Source organism: Dipteris shenzhenensis, chromosome 15 (assembly GCF_047967505.1).
Source record: "Dipteris shenzhenensis isolate YYH24624 ecotype China chromosome 15, Dip_SZ_1.0, whole genome shotgun sequence".
NCBI classification, from domain to species: domain Eukaryota; kingdom Viridiplantae; phylum Streptophyta; class Polypodiopsida; order Gleicheniales; family Dipteridaceae; genus Dipteris; species Dipteris shenzhenensis.
The window spans coordinates 38,305,590-38,326,893 of record NC_141610.1 but is presented as its reverse complement, the minus strand read 5'-3'; the positions used below and the strand labels follow the sequence as shown (position 1 = coordinate 38,326,893).

General features: G+C 43.8%; 1 protein-coding gene across 1 annotated transcript; it reads right to left on the bottom strand.

Annotated features, from left to right (window-relative positions):
• Positions 1-531: 531 nt before the first annotated feature.
• NDHO (NAD(P)H:plastoquinone dehydrogenase complex subunit O) lies at positions 532-20,098 on the bottom strand. The gene is made up of 7 exons (XM_087386429.1): positions 19,799-20,098; positions 19,651-19,706; positions 19,472-19,537; positions 19,343-19,384; positions 13,580-13,639; positions 863-951; positions 532-765 (listed from the first exon to the last, which is right to left on the bottom strand). The coding sequence occupies exons 1-6, from the start codon at positions 20,031-20,033 to the stop codon at positions 922-924; spliced, it is 489 nt and encodes a 162-aa protein (XP_087242555.1). The 5' UTR covers positions 20,034-20,098; the 3' UTR covers positions 532-765; positions 863-921.
• Positions 20,099-21,304: the final 1,206 nt, after the last annotated feature.

Genomic DNA, 21,304 nt, shown 5'->3' with positions numbered 1-21,304 from the left:
CTTGCATTGTGATAGTCAGAGTGCTATCATGTTGGCAAAGAATCCGGTCTTTCATCAGAAGACCAAGCACATAGATGTGAAATACCATTTCATCAAGGAGGTACTAGAAGACAAGCGGCTTGAGCTTGTGAAGGTGCATACTGATGATAATCCTGCAGATTTGCTCACTAAGAGCTTGCCTACAGAGCGGTTTGCACATTGTCGCCACATCATGGGATTAGGTTGAGACCATTCTTATTTTATGGTCTTGTATACAGTGACTGTATATTGCTGTAATTTTTATTCTTTTCTCCCCTTTAGGCACATTGGCCTTTAGGTGGGAGGTTGTTGGGGTAAAGGCACATTGCCACCCTTTAAATGTTACGACTGCTATGACTGTCCTAAGACAGTCATAGGGTGAATACCTAATCCTAATAAAACCTTTGAGTTTGTGGTGTGGCTCAACACATTTTTACACACCCACACTCCTTGTGTCTCTGTCTCCTAACGTTCCACCCCCTTCTTTTCCCTCACAAGAAACATATACTGGGCTCTCATCATGTAATGCTTCCACTTTTCTCCCTGCTTTACAAATATTATTTCATTGCAAGTAGTTCTAGCAAGGCTCATGCAGCGAAACCCAGAAAGATAGTCAAGCATATGACATGCTTTATGAACATTCCTGAAATTTCCAATGTGATAAATGTACATTTCACGCTCTTGGTGTAAGCTGATTCTTTTGCTGAGATCTTGAAATAAACCAATCTGAGTAAAAAGGTCTCCACCCTACAGCACAAGCAAACAACAAAATTTCACTGGCCATGTTAAGATAATTATCAAAGAAAATCCACTAATTCCTTGAAGGACATAAAAGAGAACAGACCTCCAAAGTCAAAGATGCCAAAAGCTTTATCGGACTTCTGCATACATCTCTCAAGGTTGTCACATTCTTTTGTATGCAAGCTTCTCTGACTGCACAGATCCAAAACAAAACATGATAATGCACAAAGAGGCAGATGAAACATGTATATGGCGATATCAAGACACAAGAATCCCCACAACTGCTTAGTTCAAAGAGAATGAAAATCAAGAACACCATAAGGCAGGGTACACATTAATCCTCTTGTCCATATTATACCCTATTGGGGTTGAATCACCACCATATCACTAACAAAGGGATTGAAGAGTTCAACACTTATTGAGAGTTCAACACTGATCAATAACCTGTCAAAGAAGACTGAGGGATAATCCTTGCGTTGTCTGATTGACCCTCCTTTCAGACTTGAAAACCTAACGACAATTCCTAACTGTTGAAAATGTATATTAGAATATACGACGCTTTAGGCTTGTAGCTAAGAAACTTATATTGTAGCTACCAATAGGAAAACGTGAACTCTCAATCTCCACATAGCCTCCCCCTCGCTGCCCTCTCTCTCGCTGTAGATACCAATAGGAAAAACGTGAACTCTCAATCTCCACCTAGCCCCCCCTCGCTGCCCTCTCCCTCAGCCCCCTCCACCCCTTTTTCTTGCTGCTTGGCCCTCGTTTCCCCTGCTCCCTAGGTGCACCATTGCCTCACTCTCACACACTAGCAAGTTGTTGGAAATTAGATGGTCACCTCCCCATTTGTAAGCACCCATATGAGCAGAGTGTGGAGGAGGTGGACCAGCATAGGATGAGGCTGCCACATGGACAGTACACTCGCTGTCACGTGCATAGCATACTCACAAGAAACACACATGAAAAGGGGCTGCCACGTGGGCAGCACATACAGCAGTCTACCTGCCATGAGTGGATCCTGGTAGAGAGATCCTGTATGGAGCAGACATGTGACAAGATTGGACAGGTCAAAGCAGTCTGGAGAAGATCAGGAGGCCTGGAAAAGGTCAACAGCATCCAAGGTGGATATGGACATTCCAGAGCAGACAAGGCAAGGCAGGACAAACAGGGATGGTCAAGAGATGTCAGGGATTGTTGGTGCCTGCAGGAGAAGCTGTACGGGTGCTTGCAACAGTACTAGACGGAGCTGGAGCAAGTCCATACAGAGGTGGAGCTGCCAGAGGAAAGAGGCAACTGCAGGTCAGAATGCCAGGGCCAGCAAAAGGGCCTGAAAGGACTGCGATGGGGGCCAGCATAGCCTGGGCCAGTAGCTGGAGGCCACATGGCCAGGCAGGCCAGTAAAAGGCTCAGCAAGTCGGGTAGGTAGGGCCTGTCTGGATCGGCCAGAAGAATGCTGCAAGTTGGCCAGAATTCACAGGGGCTAAAGCCCTATATAAGGAGAGCCTATTGGGTTCATTACTCATCCACTCAGTGAGCCACTTCAGGAGCAGGTTGGAGCAGCAACTCATCAGGACTTGGGCCATCATCCAGGAGGACTGGGAGCTGCAATGCAGAAGCTGATCGGTGCAGACAAAGAGCTCGAAGGTGGTTCTATACTCGGCTGTCTATCAGGGCAGCAAGGAGGACGGATCAAAGGGGGAGCTTGGGCCTCATCATTGGCTGCATTTCAGAGCAGCAAGGAGGTCAAGCACTACCTTACTTGTGGCTGTCCGGGAGGTCCCCTTGAAGTTGTGTTTGTGGGGCACGGCGACAAGGCCCACCTAAGCTCATATGAAGTGCACAGGCCAAGTGTTTTGGGAGTGCCACGAAGGTGGGAGAACAACTGTTGTTTATGTAGAGGGGTTGACAGCTAGATAGCACTCTGCTACTAGAGGGTGACACGCTAGACAATGTGTTTGTATTGTGTCCGTTGTGGATGGAAATATAAGTTCTGTCGGTTCTACGTCTTTCCTGTGCATTGTCCATTTACTTACTGCCCTATATTAAGTACACATACAAATAGCCGTTTTCGGCTGGCTAGGCGATGGTGCACTTCGCGATGAACAAGTGTTTATCATATGTAGTGTAGAAGTGACCATTGAAACACTTAGCTTAGAATGAAATGGAAAGCAAGAGAGTAAGTACACAACACATTGGAATTGAAATACTACTTTTTTTAGCCTCGATGGGCAAGTGGAATGATACAACTGGCTATTGGAAGATCACTCTAACACCTATGACCTTATATACAAGATGTCTAACACTACATGGGGGGGTACTACCAACCCGCATTTACAATTTTCCGCACTACCCGTCCAAAGAGTGGGCGCCATTACTTGGGCACCAAAATAGCTCTGGCATTCATAACGCGGCCCCATTGTCTCGCCCTTGTTGTTTTACAACAGCAGCACAACGAGACAAAGCAATACATCCACTTTATTCGAAAATAATGCTTCACACATCTTCCACAAGAGCAATGTGATATTCTCATATCATTGGTATGCTAGAGGTATCTTAGTTTGTATTTGGTGTAGTCCAAAGCATATGCTATGTGTTGTTTCCTTAGAGAGGGATTTGTTGTCGTTGGGATCATGGAATTTCTAGTCAAGTGTGGTAGTCTGTAGTGCATGTTGTGCCCATCACTTAGTAGTACGACTAGAGGGCTCGTTTTGTTTAGTATCTTTCGGGTGTAGAGGTGTGGAAGGTGTGTCCCAACAGTTAGGCTTCACCCACTATCAGGTCAGAGATACTTACATGGGTTGCTAGGGTACATCGATCCATGTGTGGCTCGAATCCTTGTTCCACTAACATGTGCGAGGCCTAATACATATTTTCTTTCGAATACACTTCTAAATTATGATAGATGAAGTATATACTGTCACCAAACTGTAAACATCCTAAGTCAAAGTACAGTTGACCATTTATTTGATCATAATTAAAGAGTTTTCCATCTGGGTTAATTATGGTCAAAGAGTTCTTTTAATGGTCAAAGAATTGACTACGGTCAAAGATACTTGACTCTGGTCAAGTAAGCCTAACTTCGGTCAGGAAGACTTGGTTTATTACCAAGATGGTTAACTGCGGTTAACCAGAGAACCACAGAGCTGACTACGGTCAGAAAGTGTTGACTCCGATCAACGAGACTTGGCATGCGCCAAGAGGGTTGACTACGGTTAACCAAGATGTGCCAACTTCGGTTGGAGAGTTGTGCCAACTTCGGTTGGAGAGACTTGACTATAATTAAGGTGCCTCGACCCTTGGTCAAAGCCCTTTCCCTATGCTGGACATAGAGGAATTACAGCAACAACTCTAGCACTAGAGAGGTATTTCTTTTGGCCAAGAATGCGAAAAGATATACATCAGTTTGTTATTGAATGCCTTGCGTGTCAGAAAGTGAAGTATGATAGGAAAGTATTACAATGGACTTCATTTTTTATTTGCCAAGATCAAGGTCAAGGAATGATGGGATTTGGACTATCATTGATAGATTCAACAAGCAAGCTCATTTCATTCCGGTTCACAAAACCATAAAGGCAGATCATATGGCTAAGCTTTTCATGGCACAGATCTTTAAGCACCATCGTATGCCTAACTCCATTGTCAGTAATCAAGATCCCAGAATGACCAGTCTATTCTGAAGAGCTTTATTTGATAATATGGGAACGAATTTGAATTTTTCTTCTTCTTTCCATCCCCAGACAGATGGTTGGTCCAAGTGAAGTAGCAAATTCTACAACATTGGATATGCTGAAATGCTACGTGGGTGACCAAGGTTCAGACTGGGAAAAGTACCTACCATTGGTAAAGTTTGCTTACAATAATACAGTACACAGCTCTACAGGGAAAGCCCCCTTTGAGGTCATTTATGGGAAGGTGATTCTGCCACCTATCCTGAGGACCAAGGATGAAATATTTGCAGCTGATCAGTTTGTGAGAGACCTCCAGACAGCTTACAGCCAAGTCCGGACAGCAATTGATTCTTCTTTTATCAATCTTCAATAAAACATCCTCCTTGTAATAAACTTCTTTTCTTTTTTTATTGGCTGCCTTGGATTGTTGAACCTGGGCCTTCTTAATATGTTCTTTTACCTGCTCAATAACCTGTGACATATCCTCAGCAAACTGGTCAGCAGCAAAAATTCGCTCCCCCAAGTGTGTTATTGGAGTGGGTAAACATTGCCCATAGATGATTTCAAATGGGGCTTTCTTGGTGGAAGTATGTACAGTGTTATTATAAGCAAACTCTAACATGGGTAAGAACTCTGGCCACCTTCTAGGTTGGTCATGGACATAAGCTCGAAGTAAAGTAATTATGGTTTGATTGGCATTCTCACTTTGTCCATCTTCTTGAGGATGGAAGGCTGTAGTGAATTTCAGTTTGGTTCCGAGATTCTCTAATAGAGCTGTCCAAAAGTTGCTAATGAAACGGCCATCATTATCGGATACAATGGATTTTGGTAACCCATGTAACCTGAAGATTTCCCTAATGAATAACCTTGCTGTTTCAGGAGCAGACAACTCTTTTTTACAGGGAATAAAATGAGCTTGTTTACTCAGCCTATCTATAACAGTGAAAATCTGCTTAAACTGACCAACCTTGGGGAAACCAGACACAAAATCCATTGTAATGTGTTCACCTTTCCGAAGGAATAGGCAAAGGCTGCAAAAGACCAGCAATCTTACTTGTGTCAGATTTAATGCGCTGACATACGTCACATTGTTGAACAAAGGTCGAAACTTCTTTGCGAAGTTTAGGCCAATGGAAGTATCTCTCAATATTGTCAATGGTCCCTCTAATGCCTCTATGTCCAAAATATGGACTCGCATGTAACTCACTCATGACTAGATACCGAAATGTTTTGGGTACACATATGGCACGTCCCAAAAATAAGTATCCCTCCACGATGGAATAAGCCTCTAAATCCCCGACCTCATTACGCTGAATCTTCCCATAAATGTCACTACACATCCCTAGGAAGGATCTGAGCTCATGTATGTTTTTGGGTATTGGCCATTCAATTATGGCCTTGACCTTTTTAGGGTCAACCCGAATTCCCTCGGCAGACACAATGTGTCCCAAATACTCTATTTCTGTCTTGAAAAACTCACTCTTCTTGGTATTTAGGAACAATCAATCCTTCCTTAGGAGCTCCATCACCTTAGCAAGGTGATCCTTATGCTCTTCCTCATTCTGGCTGAACACTAAAATGTCATTAAAAAAGACTATGACAAATTTTCCCAAGTAGGGTCGCAAAACCCTTCTCATCAGCCTACTAAAAGTGGCTGGAGCATTAGTTAGGCCAAAAGGCATGACCAAAAACTTATAATGTCCAGTGAGAGTGCGAAAAGCAGTCTTATGTTCATCCCCAGCTTTCATACGAAGTTGATGATAACCAGATTTCAAATCCAATTTGCTAAAAACTTTAGCACCTTTAAGCATATCCAATAAATCATCCACTCTTGGAATCGGATACCGGTTCTTAATCGTAAGTTTATTCAAAGCACGGTAATCTATACACATACGATATGATTCATCCTTCTTCTTAACCAATAATACAGGTGCTCCAAATGGAGAACTGCTTGGTTGAATCAGGCCTTTTTGCAACAGATCTTCAATTTGTTTTTCTACCTCCTCCATTTCTATCCTATTCATCCTATATGGGGCTCTACATGGAGGAGAAGCTCCTGGCTCTAAGTCTATGGCATGATCATCTTCTCTCTCCATGGGCAACTCGAATGAGTCATCTCTTGAAAATCGATCCTCATAAGCTCTAAGGAACTCATTTCTCTTCCGATCTTCTTTTGAGATATAAAGATCTCGTGAATCCCGTATATACACAAGATTACAATCTACCCCTCTTTTTACCAATCTTTTCGCTTGGGTAGGAGTAATCAATGGAATTGTATACACGTTCCGATCCCCTACGATCCTTATGTTTTCATCCTTATGTACAAAGCAACAATGATGAGTATGAGGATGAATAGCAGGGTTAAAATCATACCGCCATGGTTTACCTAGTATCATGTCAACGTCTTGTAAAGGGACTACTAGAAAATCCCTTCGATCTCTATATTTTTGTATACGAAAAGGAATATTTCGTACTATGGATGTGTCTTCTTCATTGTGTCCCCTAAAAGCTCCTGAAAGCGACATGTTTTTTATAGGTTCTGGTTTAAGATGGAGTAATTTTGCCAATCTATCACTTACTAAGTCATAATTACATCCATCATCTAGGAGAACCACTATTCTCTGTCCATTCACGAATCCATACACCTTAAAAAGATCATGAGGCCCAAAGGTATTGGCTGAATGGACAGCATTCACTATTGGCTCAATAGTCACAGTAGATTTCGAGGGTGACAAGGTAGAAGCCTCACCCTCCTGCTTAGATGCCTTGGCTTTCCCTTTTATTGAATTCGTCTTGGCAATCTTAGCTAAGAGAACGGGACACTTATGCCATACGTGCCCTGGCTTATGTTTCTTACAACCGAAACATTTTCCTTCCTTAATCAACTTCCTCTTCTCTTCGTCAGTCATAGAAGGAAATGGCACCCATCCGGGACGTGATTGGCTGTTCACATTCCTTACAAGAGCTTTACCCTTCCCTTTATTAATCTTAAACCGGTTTGGTTTCCTAAAAGTGGGTATATTATTGGTCTTAGATGATGACCCATACTCCTTATTGAAGGGTTTACGAGGATTCAATTTTCTCTCGGCTATTTCAGCCAGCTTAGTGAGGTCCTTAAGCGTGGTCGGGTTAAACATTTCAACCTCGTACCTTACTTTTGGGCTTAAAGCTGCTAAATACTTCTTTCTCCTATCTTCCTCACTCTTTTCAGGTAACTCTAGAGAGAGTTTCCAAAATCTGGCTGTAAAATCTGCATTACTCTCATTATCGAACTGCCTAAACCTCTCCCAACGAAAGGTTAGGTTCTCTTCATGCCTCGGTGGCATGAAAGTGGTTTTCAGTTGCTCCACAAATTTAGCCCATTCATGAATAGGCTCTTTTCCTGTTTGTGACAAGGACCACCACATTAGAGCATCCTTCTGCAGATGCAATGTGGCAAGAGCAAGCTTCTCTTGCTCGGTCTTGTCTTGATGGGCAAAGTATAGCTCAAAATGACAAATCCAATTGAGGATTTTGTCAGCCTCCCTTGCCCCATCATATTTGGGGAACTCAATTCTCTCTCGCAGTTGGAATTTGGACCTCTTAGAAGGGTTACTCAACTCTTCATCCCCGAAGTTCAAAGTCCTCTTAGTCCCTAATCTTGTCATAATGGACTGCTCAATCATATTGCTAAGCTGGAAAACCAGCTTATCAACAGGAGTCTCCTCTCTTCCTCTTGCACTTGGATTAGAATCCATGTGTATTGGGTTTTGAGTTGAAGGCGTGAACTCATCACCTTGTTCTTGGCTGGTCTCATTTCTTCTTTCATTACGAAAGGAGAACTCCGTATCAGGAGGTTCTTGAAGGAGAGACTGCTGTAAATCTATTTGTGGGTTATCATACTCAAGATGTGTATAACTCTCACCTAATCCATCCTCTTCAAGAGGGGGTGAAGGTGTTCTTTCTCTCTCTCCTTGGGGTAATGGAGGAAAAGGAATAAGTTCATTGTTATATGTCCCTTCCCCTTCCATTCTTTCCTTTTAGTAATACAAGAGACAAAATGTCTTGCTGTAATTTCAAAAAAGAAGGTTTATTTTACAGCAAACTTCAAGTGTTGTAGAGGTGGTGGTATTTATCCGACTCCCGCTTCGTTTGTGTTGAGAAGACACTTAAAATGACCTCCTTTCCCTTCTCTTTCAAGCTTTTCTTCTTGTATTTCTGCTGTAAACTGGTACGCTCCGTTTGGGCTACTTGTTTTGAGCGGATTGGAGCTCTAGATACCGTTATAGGGGGTACTTGATGGGTGGATCACTCCCTTAAAATCTTATTCCGATCCGACTTCCCGTTTGGGTAGAACGGGGATCCCTTTTTCTCACGGTTTAAGGGTACATTCACATGGTGGGGGGGGGGGGGAGAAAACCCCGTTCGCCGTTGAAGGCCAGAATTTTTTTCAGAAAAATCCCTTGTCTCACAACCTCGAGATCGGTCAGTCGTGATCCTTTTCCCCCAACCTCTCTTGCGACTTACGTCGTTCGCAACTGTCGCCCTCTTCTCGTCCCGCTCGTGGATCGTCGCCGCTCTGATACCAAATGTGAAGATCCACACTTTTCGAAAATGCAAATGTGTGCAATGCATGCAGAATTTGAATGCCGATTGGCCCTCCAATGGGAAAGAGCGCCCTCGTGAGAGTACTTGTTTCTTTTTCGACCTACATGCAAGGTGGGAGAGAGATGACGGATGAATGCAATGTGGTAGAAAGAATGCAACGTGAGATTCACAATGAAAGGGTGATACCCTTTCATTGATGTCCCTTGAGATCACTCAAGTTCCATCTTCCCATTTACACCTACCCTTAGCCTATGACCCATGCACCTACCATTCAATGCACTCTAATGCACCCTTCCCCTTTCCTATTGCCCCTAGGACCTAGACACGTGTGTGCACATCTTTATTACTAATCATTGGCCAATGTTACATAGTTTTGGCGGTACTATTTACACCGCTTGATCGATCATAAATACAAACATATAACCGCACCATCAAATTGGCGCCTAACAATAATAAAGTTCTAATGACTATTAATTAACTAAATAATCATTTCTCTTGTCATGACAAACAGAAAGTGTATGCAAAATTATCTTCCAGATACTATGGCCCTTTCAGGGTTACAGAAAGAATAAATGAGGTTGCATACAGGTTAGCATTGCCAGAGCATTGGAGGATTCACAATGCATTCCATGTGAGTCTTCTAAAGAAATTCCAGGGGCCAAAGCCTACAGAACCAGTATCAGAGGATCCACCAGAAGTGGATGCGCTGGAGGAGGTCCTTTAGCCAAAGCAAATTGTGTACCATACTGTACACAAAGGCCCTCAAGGCAAGGAGTTTTACAAGTATCTTGTAAAATTCAAGAATAATACGGCATTAGATGCCAAGTGGATGGATGAAGACATGTTGTCTGATCATCCACAGCTTTTGGATGTTTACAAGGAAGCTTTTCAAATGAGGTCGACTGAATAGAAGCCGAGGGGATGTCACCACAATGTAAATATCCTAAGTCAAAGTACAGTTGACCATTTATTTGATTATAATTAAAGAGTTTTCCATCTGGGTTAATTATGGTTAAAGAGTTCTTTTAATGGTCAAAGAATTCACTACGGTCAAAGATACTTGACTCTGGTCAAGTAAGCCTGACTTCAGTCAGGAAGACTTGGTTTATTACCAAGAGGGTTAACTGCGGTTAACCACAAAACCACAGAGCTGACTACGGTCAGAGAATGTTGACTCCGGTCAACGAGACTTGGCATGCGCCAAGAGGGTTAACTACGGTTAACCAAGATGTGCCAACTTCGGTTGGAGAGTTGTGCCAACTTCGATTGGAGAGACTTGACTATAATTAAGGCGCCTCGACCCTTGGTCAAAGCCCCTTAATTATGATCAAGAGCGTTGACTTCGGTCAACCAGAGAATAAATATTTTTTTTTTTATTTGTTATGTGTGCACATGTGTTCAGTGGGGACGCCCACCGTGACTAGAATTAGTCGTGTGTTATTTGCATGCAAAGCGCTAACAATTAATGGGTACCATGGTGGTGTGCTTTAATTAATTGTTGCAGGTACTACGAAGAGTTATTTTCCTAAGCGCTACGAGGGCCTAACAAGAGTCTAGGAGGCGGTTCACGTGACCAAGTGCTTCGAAGACTCCAGAGTTGCCCTTAGTGGCATGTAATTAGGAAAGTAATATAGAAATTCACAAGTGGCTTGTTGCCAAGAAGGAGAGCCTTAGAGCTCATGGAATCATTCATTTGGATTTGTATGAACAGCTTCCACGCTGAACTTGTTGGTAAACTGAAAGAAAAGCATGGAGTGAACACAAACTGAGAATTCTTGCTTATGGAATGAAGAAAGGTGAGGTCCTTAAGTAGGCACCTCTTACATGATCACTGACATCACTGATGACCTCTGAGCTCCACAATCATCTCCTCAATCTGCTCCTAGATTCTCTCAATCATCCTATGTGGCTTCTACCACCACCTAACAGTGCTTATGGGCACCTAACTGTGCCTCTAGCACACACACATAGAAACCAAGGTGTGCCTAGGGCATACACCTTGAGATATCCCAACATACCCCCTCTCAAGGGAATGCCTCAGGCTATGTCAAGGATACAGCTAGCACAAGGTGTCACATGCCATCTCATGGTGGTCATGGATCTATCAATGGCTAGGGTCTCAAGCTAGCAAGGGTTCCCATGGGTGTAAGGTAAACAAAAGGGATACAAAAGACCTTCCAATGGTTATCTCCCCTGCATGTACATGCACACAATGTCTGCAGGAGGTACCATGGAGCAAAAACACATACACATGGCCTACATCATATGGTGACCAGAGGTGTTTACAAAACACACAATAGTTTATTTCATTCATTTTGGAGGACTATCCAGGCTGAGTACCTTGACTCAACAAAAAAGAGAGATCTGGAGCATACATGGAGATGATTCAAAAAGCATAATCTTCATAGGATGCCTCATCTTGTGGAGGCACATCAACTGAAAGTAGATTGGCATTTTCTGACTTTGAAGTTGCTTCCTTTTTTGCTCTACAAAACTTTTCATGATGATTGTTTTTGCCACAGTGTTTGCATGGATTGATCTTGAAGCAGTCTTTTGAGAGGTGATTAGTCTTCCCACAATGATTGCAAGGTGAAAACTTGCCCTTCTGGATTTTTATGGCATAGGCTGTGTCATTGCCTTTCCGGAGTTCCATGTGCCTTTCTTCTTCTTGAAGAGCAGAGATAAGACCTTCAAGATTAGGATTAGGAAGATTTTTCAAAGTGGTAACAACATGATCATAATCTTCAGGCATACTCTTGAGCAACACTGCCATAGCATCATCTGTAGTGATAGGAGAGTTGATAGAAGCAAGTTGAGTCATGAGACTCCGCATATAATTGACATGGGCAGCCAAAGGAGTGCCACTAACCATCTTCAATTCAAAGAAAGCAATCTTAAGTGACAATTTTGAGATGTGAGAGCTAGCACCAAAAATAATGTCAAGCTTCTGCCAAGCTTCTGAAGGAGACTCCAAATCAGAGATGTGATGAATATAGTCATCTCCTAAGGCAAGAGCAATGATGCCATAGGCTTTCTCCTCTCTAGTAGGATCTCTTGCCAGGCGTGTCGGAGCTAAGCATTCTCCAGCATTGGAGGCTGTTGAAGAAGAAGTTGAAGCCGGTTTGACAAGCCCCCAGAGGTTTTTCCTCATTAATGCAAACTTCGCCTTCATCTGCCATGCGTGGAAGCTCTTACCATTGAACTTATCCATATTCGAGATGGTAGCCATGAGAGGATCTAACCCAAAATGGGCAGTGTCTACTCTCTTACAAGGCAAGAAAGAGTTGAAGAGCTTCAAAAAACAAGCATTTAGAGTAGCAAAGGCTTGCAACCAAAATCCATACTACAAATCAATGATGTTTTCACTTGCATGCTTCATAGAGGTGACTAAATGAAAGTATTCCAAGCAAATCCAGGTATAGCAACTTAAAAGAAAGTTGTAGCCATAGTTGTACTCATGCTTTTCAAAACTTTAAAACCTCAGAAATGCTAAAGTAGCATCTAATGTAGCATCACACTCACAACCTTGGCAAAGCTGTCCAAAACAGAGGCCTGAACTTGGAGGGCTTGTATCTCACTCTTCAAAGCAAAGAAAAGAGGGCTTTCTGAAGCAAAAGAAACTCATATACCAGAGAAGATCCAGCACAGAGGTTGGGCGAAATGGCGCGCTGTTTTGCCCAAGGAAGTTGCTGCAAGCTGACCCTGAGTGTTGACGATTTCTCCTTCGTTACTGAACCAAATGAGCTCAAAAATGACTCAAAATGTTCGTCTTGAGGTCGCCCATCTACTCCTAAGAGGGCTCGAGCAATGGCGCAGCAAGCAGGGAGTATTTTGCAACAAAAGAATGACGAAAAAATGCGCTGTTTGGAGAATGGCAGCTTGCAGAGACGTTTTTTTTTCAATTGCTTGCAGGTGGAGGTTCGCCCAAACGAGGGGTATCTCCAGCAGGAAGGGCTTGGAGAATGGCGGAGAACTAAGGGAGACAAGCTTTAGCAAGATTTGGAAAGAAAGAGAAGAAATGGTGAAGATGAAGAAGAAGAAGATGGAGAAGAAGAAGATGATGTGGCACAGGTGGGCTCAAGGAGGATCAAAGTGCTCTGATACCATGTTGGTAAACTGAAAGGAAAGCATGGAGTGAACACAAACTGAGAATTCTTGCTTATGGAATGAAGAAAGGTGAGGTCCTTAAGTTGATCACTGACATCACTGATGACCTCTAAGCTCCACAATCATCTCCTCAATCTACTCCTAGATTCTCTCAATCATCCTATGTGGCTTCTACCACCACCTAACAGTGCTTATGGGCACCTAACTGTTCCTTTAGCACACACACATAGAAACCAAGGTGTGCCTGGGGCATACACCTTGAGATATCCCAACAGAACTCATGAGTTCCTTCTTCTCTCAAGTAATAAAATCCTTCGGGGGGTCCAGCCTGACTGTTGTCCTGGGCCCTAGTGTCTCTGTTGAGAGAGGGAGAGAAATGATAGTGTCTCTGCTGTCTTTTACAAGTGAGGTTTCATATAACCCTCAACAGATCTTCAAACTGCAGACACAAGCCTTACCTTGATTAGCATATATGTTGGAAGCCAAGCAGGCGATGTTGGAATACCAGCCCATGCTATCTGTTAGAATACAATCAAAATAAAGAGTTAGTTTTCTGTTACTTGCATTGCACAAAAGGCACCAAAAGCATAACTTTATAAAAGTAAACCTCCATAGATTCAGAGGAGATGATAGTTAACATTCATATAATTACAAGTAAAATGAGTCTTAAAAAATCCAAAGAGGACAAATGTTTTCGAAAAAATTTATATGTAACTTTACATATCTTTGATGACCGCCATGACCTAGCTCTAAGAAAGAAGACGAAACTAAAATGTTCAAATAGGCTCCATAAGCCAAGTCTTGAACAAACCTTTGCACCTATTCTCAACCTTTTGGTTCAGTGAGCTTTGATTTTAATTGGAAAATCATCTACCACAATCTTGCTTCAGATATGGAGCACTTTATATTTAACACACTTCAAATCAAAATGTTAATGTACAAATGTTGGAAAGTCTAGGTCAATTCCATACTAATTACCAAAAAGAGTTTGTAAGAGCTCAAATTATTGACTCCATTACCTACTGAACTTCCTAAATGTTCCAACAACAAGCTTGAGCTTCCTTGCTACAATAACACATGGCAAAATTTTAAAAACTTATAATGTTTCATAATGAGTGTCAAAAGGCTTAGAAGCCATTAATGATATCCTGCATAGTATAGAGTAGCTGCTTTCGCATCCTCATCAGAACTTTGCTTCTCAAGCATGGAAATATAATCAAATTAGCATACACTAATTAAAGCCCTAAAGAAAATCCTATCTATTTTGGGCCACTTGCTGTACGGCTGCATGAATGGCCATACACACTCTGCCTGCCCACGCACCTCCTCGTTAGCCTTTTCCGCTTTCTCTCTTCTTGTCCCTATACTGGATCGTCCTCTGATACTAAGAAGTTCGAAGCTTTTCAAGAATGCAAATGTGTGCAATGCATGCAGAATTTGAATGCCGATTGGCCCTCCACAATGGGGGAAGAGTGCCCTCGTCAAAGTACTTGTTTTCTGTTTTAACCTATATGCAAGCATGAGAGAGAGATGGCAGATGAAGGCAATGTGATAGACGTCACGTTTGGAAACGTGTTTGCAAACGTTTGGAAAATTTTCCAAATGTGTTCAATTCAAAATTTTCCCCAAGCGCCTGTTTTACCAAAAATTATATGCCTACTATATAAGTACACATTCCTGGCACCTAAAATGCATGATTTCAGGCACTAATAGCACCCAGAACAATGAGGAGCATAAAGGACAACACTACAGCAATCTACTATGTTCATACACTCAGAAGTGAGTCCGGGAAGGCATTTTCCAACAGAGCGTGATGGTGACAGCTCCTTCGATTGTTTTGATGAAAAATAGGGCCCCAAAAAAACGTGTTTTTTATTTCCAAACGTTTGGCAACGTTTGAAAACCTTTCAAAAAATAAAAAACGTGTTTCATTGCAACTATGGTGGTAGAGAGGATGCTACAAATGATCACAATAAGGGGAGTACTCCTTCATCAATGTCCATTGAGATCACTCAAGTTCCATCTTCCCATTTGGACCTACCCTTAGCCTATGACCCTTGTACCTACTATTCAATGCACTCTAATGCACCCTTACCTTTCCTATTCCCCCTAGGACCTAGACCCGTGTGTGCACACTATTTTTAAAAACATTCACCAATGTTACATAGTTTAGCGGTACTATTTACACCACTTGATCGATCATAAATACACAATTTAGCAGTACTATTTACACCGCTTGATCGATCATAAATACAGACATATAACCACACCATCAAATTGCCGCCTAACATAATAATCTTCTAATGACTTAATTAACTAAATAATCATTTCTCTGTCATGACATTTGCTTGGAGCCAAGACAGCGTCAGCTGCCACCTCTGCCCCTTTCTTTCTCCCTTGCTGGCTGCATTTTGACAGCCCCTGAAGGCTTTCTTGGGGTGGATGTACTTTGTGGATCCCTCCTTTTTTCATACCCTACCTTTATCCCTTCTGCCTTTTTTCTTTTTTGCTAGTAGGAGCAGCTCTTGCTTCGTTTTTGGGGGATTGTAATCGTGGTGCTAACTTTTTCTGGTCTTGCTATAGGGGCTCTCATGGCAGCTCCCTCAATTCCCACTTCTTCTCTCTCCCCAGAGGACCAGCAGCACGTGCAAATAGCCATAAGGATAGAACATTGATGGGCCGCATTGTAGGCCTCACACCCACTAGGAGTCAGGTTCAGATTAGATCCAAGCAAGTTTGGCACTAGAGGGTGACCACATCCAGGTCACCATCAATGCAAGAGGGGCCTTTCTTCTCTAGTCGAGTTCCCCAACACTACCCAAGGCCCTAGTGGAGCAGAGTCCTACTTTCCTTGGCCTCCATCTGGTTTTCTTCGTACCATGGTTCCATGGTTTCACATTTGATGACATGGAGATGACACACCACGTGCAACGGTTTCCAGTGACACTTTGCTTCCTAGGGCTTCCGAATAAATAATGTCCCATCTTATCTTCCATTGGAGCCTGTTTCAATACCGTGTTTAAGTCCCTATCTACAGAAGCCTCCTTCCTTGCAAATGATGGGGATCATGGAGTTTCCAATCCCTGTCCTTCTAAAGACCTTGGATAGGAGCGAGTTTAGACAGAATCAAGGTCTCAATCATGCCAAGGCAATGCCTCAAGTGCATACAAATGGGTCACTTGACGAGAGCTTACCCTCACAGTGTAGGTCACCGTAGCCTTGCCCAAGTCAACAACAAGCGAGTCAAGATCATAGACCTCCCCGCTCCAACAGACACCAGAATGAGTCGCAGACCCCTTGGGTTGAACCATCTGAGGGGGGTTGGAGTCACGTGGATGCGAACAACCGAAGATGTCGTGCATGTCAACAAGAATAGGCAACCACAAGACCCCTACCAACCCCCATGCAAGAGGAGCAGACAAAGCAAGCTCCCTCAGGACGACCCTTGACACTTGAGGGAGAGGTCTTCTCTTCTCCCCCCAGCACCTCAGGGTTCCCAACCGGCTCATGAGACTATGAGAAGGCCCATTGCAAGAGAGGTGCCCTCTCCTCCTCCTCCAAGTAACACCATCCAACCCACCCCTCCTACTCGCACCTCTAGATCCTCTTCCCCAACCACCTTCCTCCTCTTCTATCCCTACCCATCCATCCCCTCCTCCCCCGCTGTCCCCCAGCGCAGCTTGTGATCACCCTTACCACTCGCCCCTAGTCATCCCATCCTCCCCTTCTCTGCCTCTTGCAAACTCAACTTCCCCCTCCCCCCTCCCTACTTCTCTCACCTCATACGGTCCATCCTTGCCTAGGTGATCTGTCGGCTCCCTCGTCACAATCCCAACCGCCCATACATCGGTTCAAGGCAGGACTCCCACGATGCCTATGCACATGAGACTCCCCCTATTTTCTCTCAGTCCTCGGGGCCAAAGCCTTGCATAGGGCAACCCCTCTCGAGAGAGTTATGGCTGCCAAGACTATCTTGATGTCCCAAATGATTTACCCATTCCACCGAAGATGTCAGTCTGATACTATAGCCTCAGAGAAGGGGACCTATTGGAGCGGTTGGGAGCCCTTCCCATCCTTTCTAGGGCTTCAATTTCACAACCGCATGAGAGGAGCAATAGACCTCAATTTCTCTTCACCATTATGATGCGCAATCAGATGTTTTGCATGATGAAGGAGCGGGTGGGACAGCAGGGAAAGGAGTTGTGGATCACCCATGGTGACAGTGCCAATTTTCAGCTTGCATTCTCAAGAGATAGGCTTGGGTCTAGCAATCACAGTGATCCGCTTGGGGCCCCAGTAGCAGCTCAGGCAAGTCACACATTGGATGCTCAATTAAAATGCTAGCAACTTGCAAGCTAGGAGTGCATACCTCTTTCCTAATGCAGTAAGCCTTGACGGTAGGCATTGAGCTAGTCGTGCACTGTCGCACAAACATCACCAAACTCCCAGAAATCCACAATTGTCACACACACTTCCACTTACCACATTGTTTGCTCCCCCCCCCCCCAAAAAAATGAGTTGGACCATCGTGAGTTGAAGCATACATGACCAGCCATGTCAGTAGCCGTAACATCTAATACTCCATCAGAAGTTGCAATGCACTTTGGTGAGATGGTTAATAGACATTCTCATTATTCAAGAGCATGTGTTTTCAACTTTAAATATCAAATGGCAACACAATCTCCTCTCGAGGAGAGGTCTGGAGATTTGCTTTGCAAAATTGGACAGGGTCAAGAGCGTTGGCATTCTGATAGCACAAATTTGGCCCCAGACGTGTTGGATCAAGAGAGCTCATTGGACGACAGGTGGTGTTGATTGGCTTGAGGATGGACGACTCCAAGATCCGGATCCTAAACATGTATGCACCCACTTGTTGGCGAAGGGGTGGCTGAAGAGGGAAAAACAAAAAGGGATGAGACGAAAAGGAAAGTGAGCCATGAAATGAAGGGGCAAACCCACATGTAAGGAACAAGGTAGAAGGGCTGAAGGTGACCTCAAGCACCTACCAATCCCCCTCTTCCATAACAACAAGGGGGGTCCTATAGGAGAGGAAAGAGAGGGAAGAGAGACGGAGAGGGGAACGAAGGCAAAGCAATGAGGGAGTTCCATTTCTAATAGTGTGAAAGTCCTGGAGGTAAATTACGAGGGGCAAACACGAATCATTTCAAGGATGTTCTTTGAGAGGTCACTCCAATGCAAGGATCTAGATAAAGGATCTGTGGGAGGGAAGACGCTGTCACGTCGCCACCTGGCTGCTCGTTGGATGAAAGCCAAGCGAGTCGCCCACCTTACACGCACAACTTGTATTTCATGCACAGCAAAATTTGTAGACAACAATTGCATGGAGGGGACCACCCACAATGTTGTTTCAATCTTGGCTCCTGTATAGCAATGCATTCTCTTCTGAGGGAGTCCAAGACGGGACTGCTCCAAGTGAAGCATTACTAGCCAGCTCAAGGATCTTGTATTGACTCAACAAAGGACATTTAGACGGTGACCACTTGGTTTGACCAAAGGACAGCTCACATGCAAGCATCCTTGACTAGGATAGACAATGGGTAGAATACAATCAATCTTCAAGAGTAAAAGTTATGAGTACAAGAAGCCACCAATGCTACTACACCCTAGGATGGCCACCCCCTCATACTTGGTGTCTAAATGACTAATTAGGAAGGCAATTTGCAATCAATAACCTCGACACAGAGGTTAGTTCTACATTAGAGTTAATGTCAAAGCCAAAAAGATTGTAATGCAAAATTTTACATAAAGAGATGATGTCTTAAGGGTATAGGGGATAACTTTTATATCAGTTAGACCACGCCCTCCTAAGTTTTTGCTGAAAAGCCTGATTTTACCCGATGGAGCAAATGGTTAAACGTGCAAACAAGACAAGTTTTTTGATGAAACAAGCATTAAGGACTGCTTCCATACATTACACGTGATGACCTGTTCTATACAGTTTGTGGGACCAGTCCCAATTCTTCCGATCAGGATAACTTCTGAGACAAGAAGACTATTTCTGAACGAATCATGGTCAATAAGAGTTCCATTTAAGGGGGGGGAGTGAGTGGCGGGGGGACGGGGGGTGAAAATACACTGCCATACATTTCGTTAAAGGTAACTAGGAAAGTGAAAAAAGATTATGCTTTGAAACTGGCAATTCATAGCCTGCTTTCATGACAAAATGCATGTTCAAAAGGCGAAGATGCCTTTAAGCTTACCAATGCGTATTCACCAGCTTCAAAGAAACGGATATCCAATACCTGAATAGCAAATCAAAGCATTTTCTTAGCTGAATTCCTCTCTTCTACCAAAACAGCTTGAAAAGCAGGTACATGCGGCAAGCTTACCTCTCCACGGTCCTCGTAGATATAGTCCAATCCCTTAAAATTAGGAGGATGTCCAACGGCTAGATACTGCGAGTCATTAAGTTAATATGAGTAACTCCAGGCAAGGGATGATTGATCGCCACCGTCTCACTTCACGCTACCTAATTCCCCCCCATACGTAAATTTTGATGGCCAGCTACCTCAACGCTGTTCAGATATTTCTCTTTGTCGACTCTGACAAGCTGCCCCTTTTTCACTGCGAAGAGAAAGGATGAAACCCCTCAATACCAGAGTCTTTCCGGCAAGGGAAGAAAAATGCAAGCAAAGATGTAAAGAAAGGAGACGCACTACTAAATGCGGGCTTCTTGGGAGGCGAGGTGGAAGGAGGCTCTCCGGCAGCAGCTGAGGTTGCAGAGATGGTGAAGCGATGTGTGGTGGGGATGGAGGCGATCTGGAAGCGAAAGAGAGGTTGAATTCGAGATGGTGGAACTACCTGATGAGAAGAGAGCAGCGAATTGGTGCACAAGGGATGAGCGAGACGCACAAATGAGGAGTGGAGCATTGGGCAAGGGGACAACGCCATAGCTAATCTCTCGGAGGTTCAATCCGAGCATTAACCAACCTCTTCACAAACCAGTTGGCCTCTTATTAGAGCCACTCCCCATGGCTCTATCCTCACCTCCCCCTCCTTAGCGCTCGTCCCCCCGTCGCTTCCCTCCTCCCACCCCAGTAGCGCACTTCTAGCCGTTCGCTTTGCGGTTCGAACTTCGCTCCACCACATTTGGCTCCATACCAGTAGTGGGAAACAAAGTATCACAGGGCATTCCCACGTAAGGGATATTTACGCCCAAGCTTTGCAGACACGCAAGCAATAGTCTCCTGGCGGGATTTTCGCCTTCCTCTTCTGTTTTCTTGAAGCATCCATTAACATCGAAATTTCGAGTGACAATAAGCGTGAAATTAGGGAAGAGTGGATTTCGGGGGGCTTTGAGCCAATCTGATGTCTTCATTCTGGCGCAACAATCCAATAAATTAGGAAATGTAAAGCATTAAAGTAGCCCATCTTTTCCGTTGTACTGTTCCCACGAGAGGACTGCAACATTTCAGCCGATATTTACGATTCAGCACAAGAATGTGCTCTTATAGCTAAACCTTGGGCTGTTAAGGGAGATGCACTAACAAATCAAATAAAACTATCAACAATGACCTTCAAATTTATAGGACAGATCGTTTAATTCCACACTGCACCCACAGGAGGTCACGTTTCATACTTTCATAGGACTTTAATGGCCTGCTACAAGGGTGCCTCGCTAGGGAGCTCATCATGGTGATGCCTGGCTAGGGAGCTCTTTGCCCCTTTGTGTGAGTAGATAGAGATGGGTCCCAATGTAGCCTGGCCTGCTCATTGTCTTTTTGTTATGTTTTGATCGTGAATCTGGTTAGTCATAAGCTTCACCAATACAATTTCACTCCTCTTGTGGTCTTCAGCAATTTTGACAAGTATCCAAGGTCTTCAATTGGATGCGTTTTGACTAGAATAAAAAATAGTTGTTGGATGCAGTTGTTCATGTCGACATCCTCTGTGTTATAGCAATGTAGCCTTGCCCTTATAACCCCGTGTCTTCATTAACAAGCTTGTTGCACTCTTCTCTACACACAGGGAGATTGCCACACTCTAGTGGTGTGATTTTGGACCGAGCCATCGCCATATCCAAGTCACGGAGGCCCAGGCCCCCAAGACGCCGTGCTCGGCACCCATATCTTCATCGGATCCGTGCCATCATTGCCAAACACCGGAAATGTGTGGCACCGAGTTATGAGATCCTAGAGCTGCCCATGATTGGGATTTTTGAC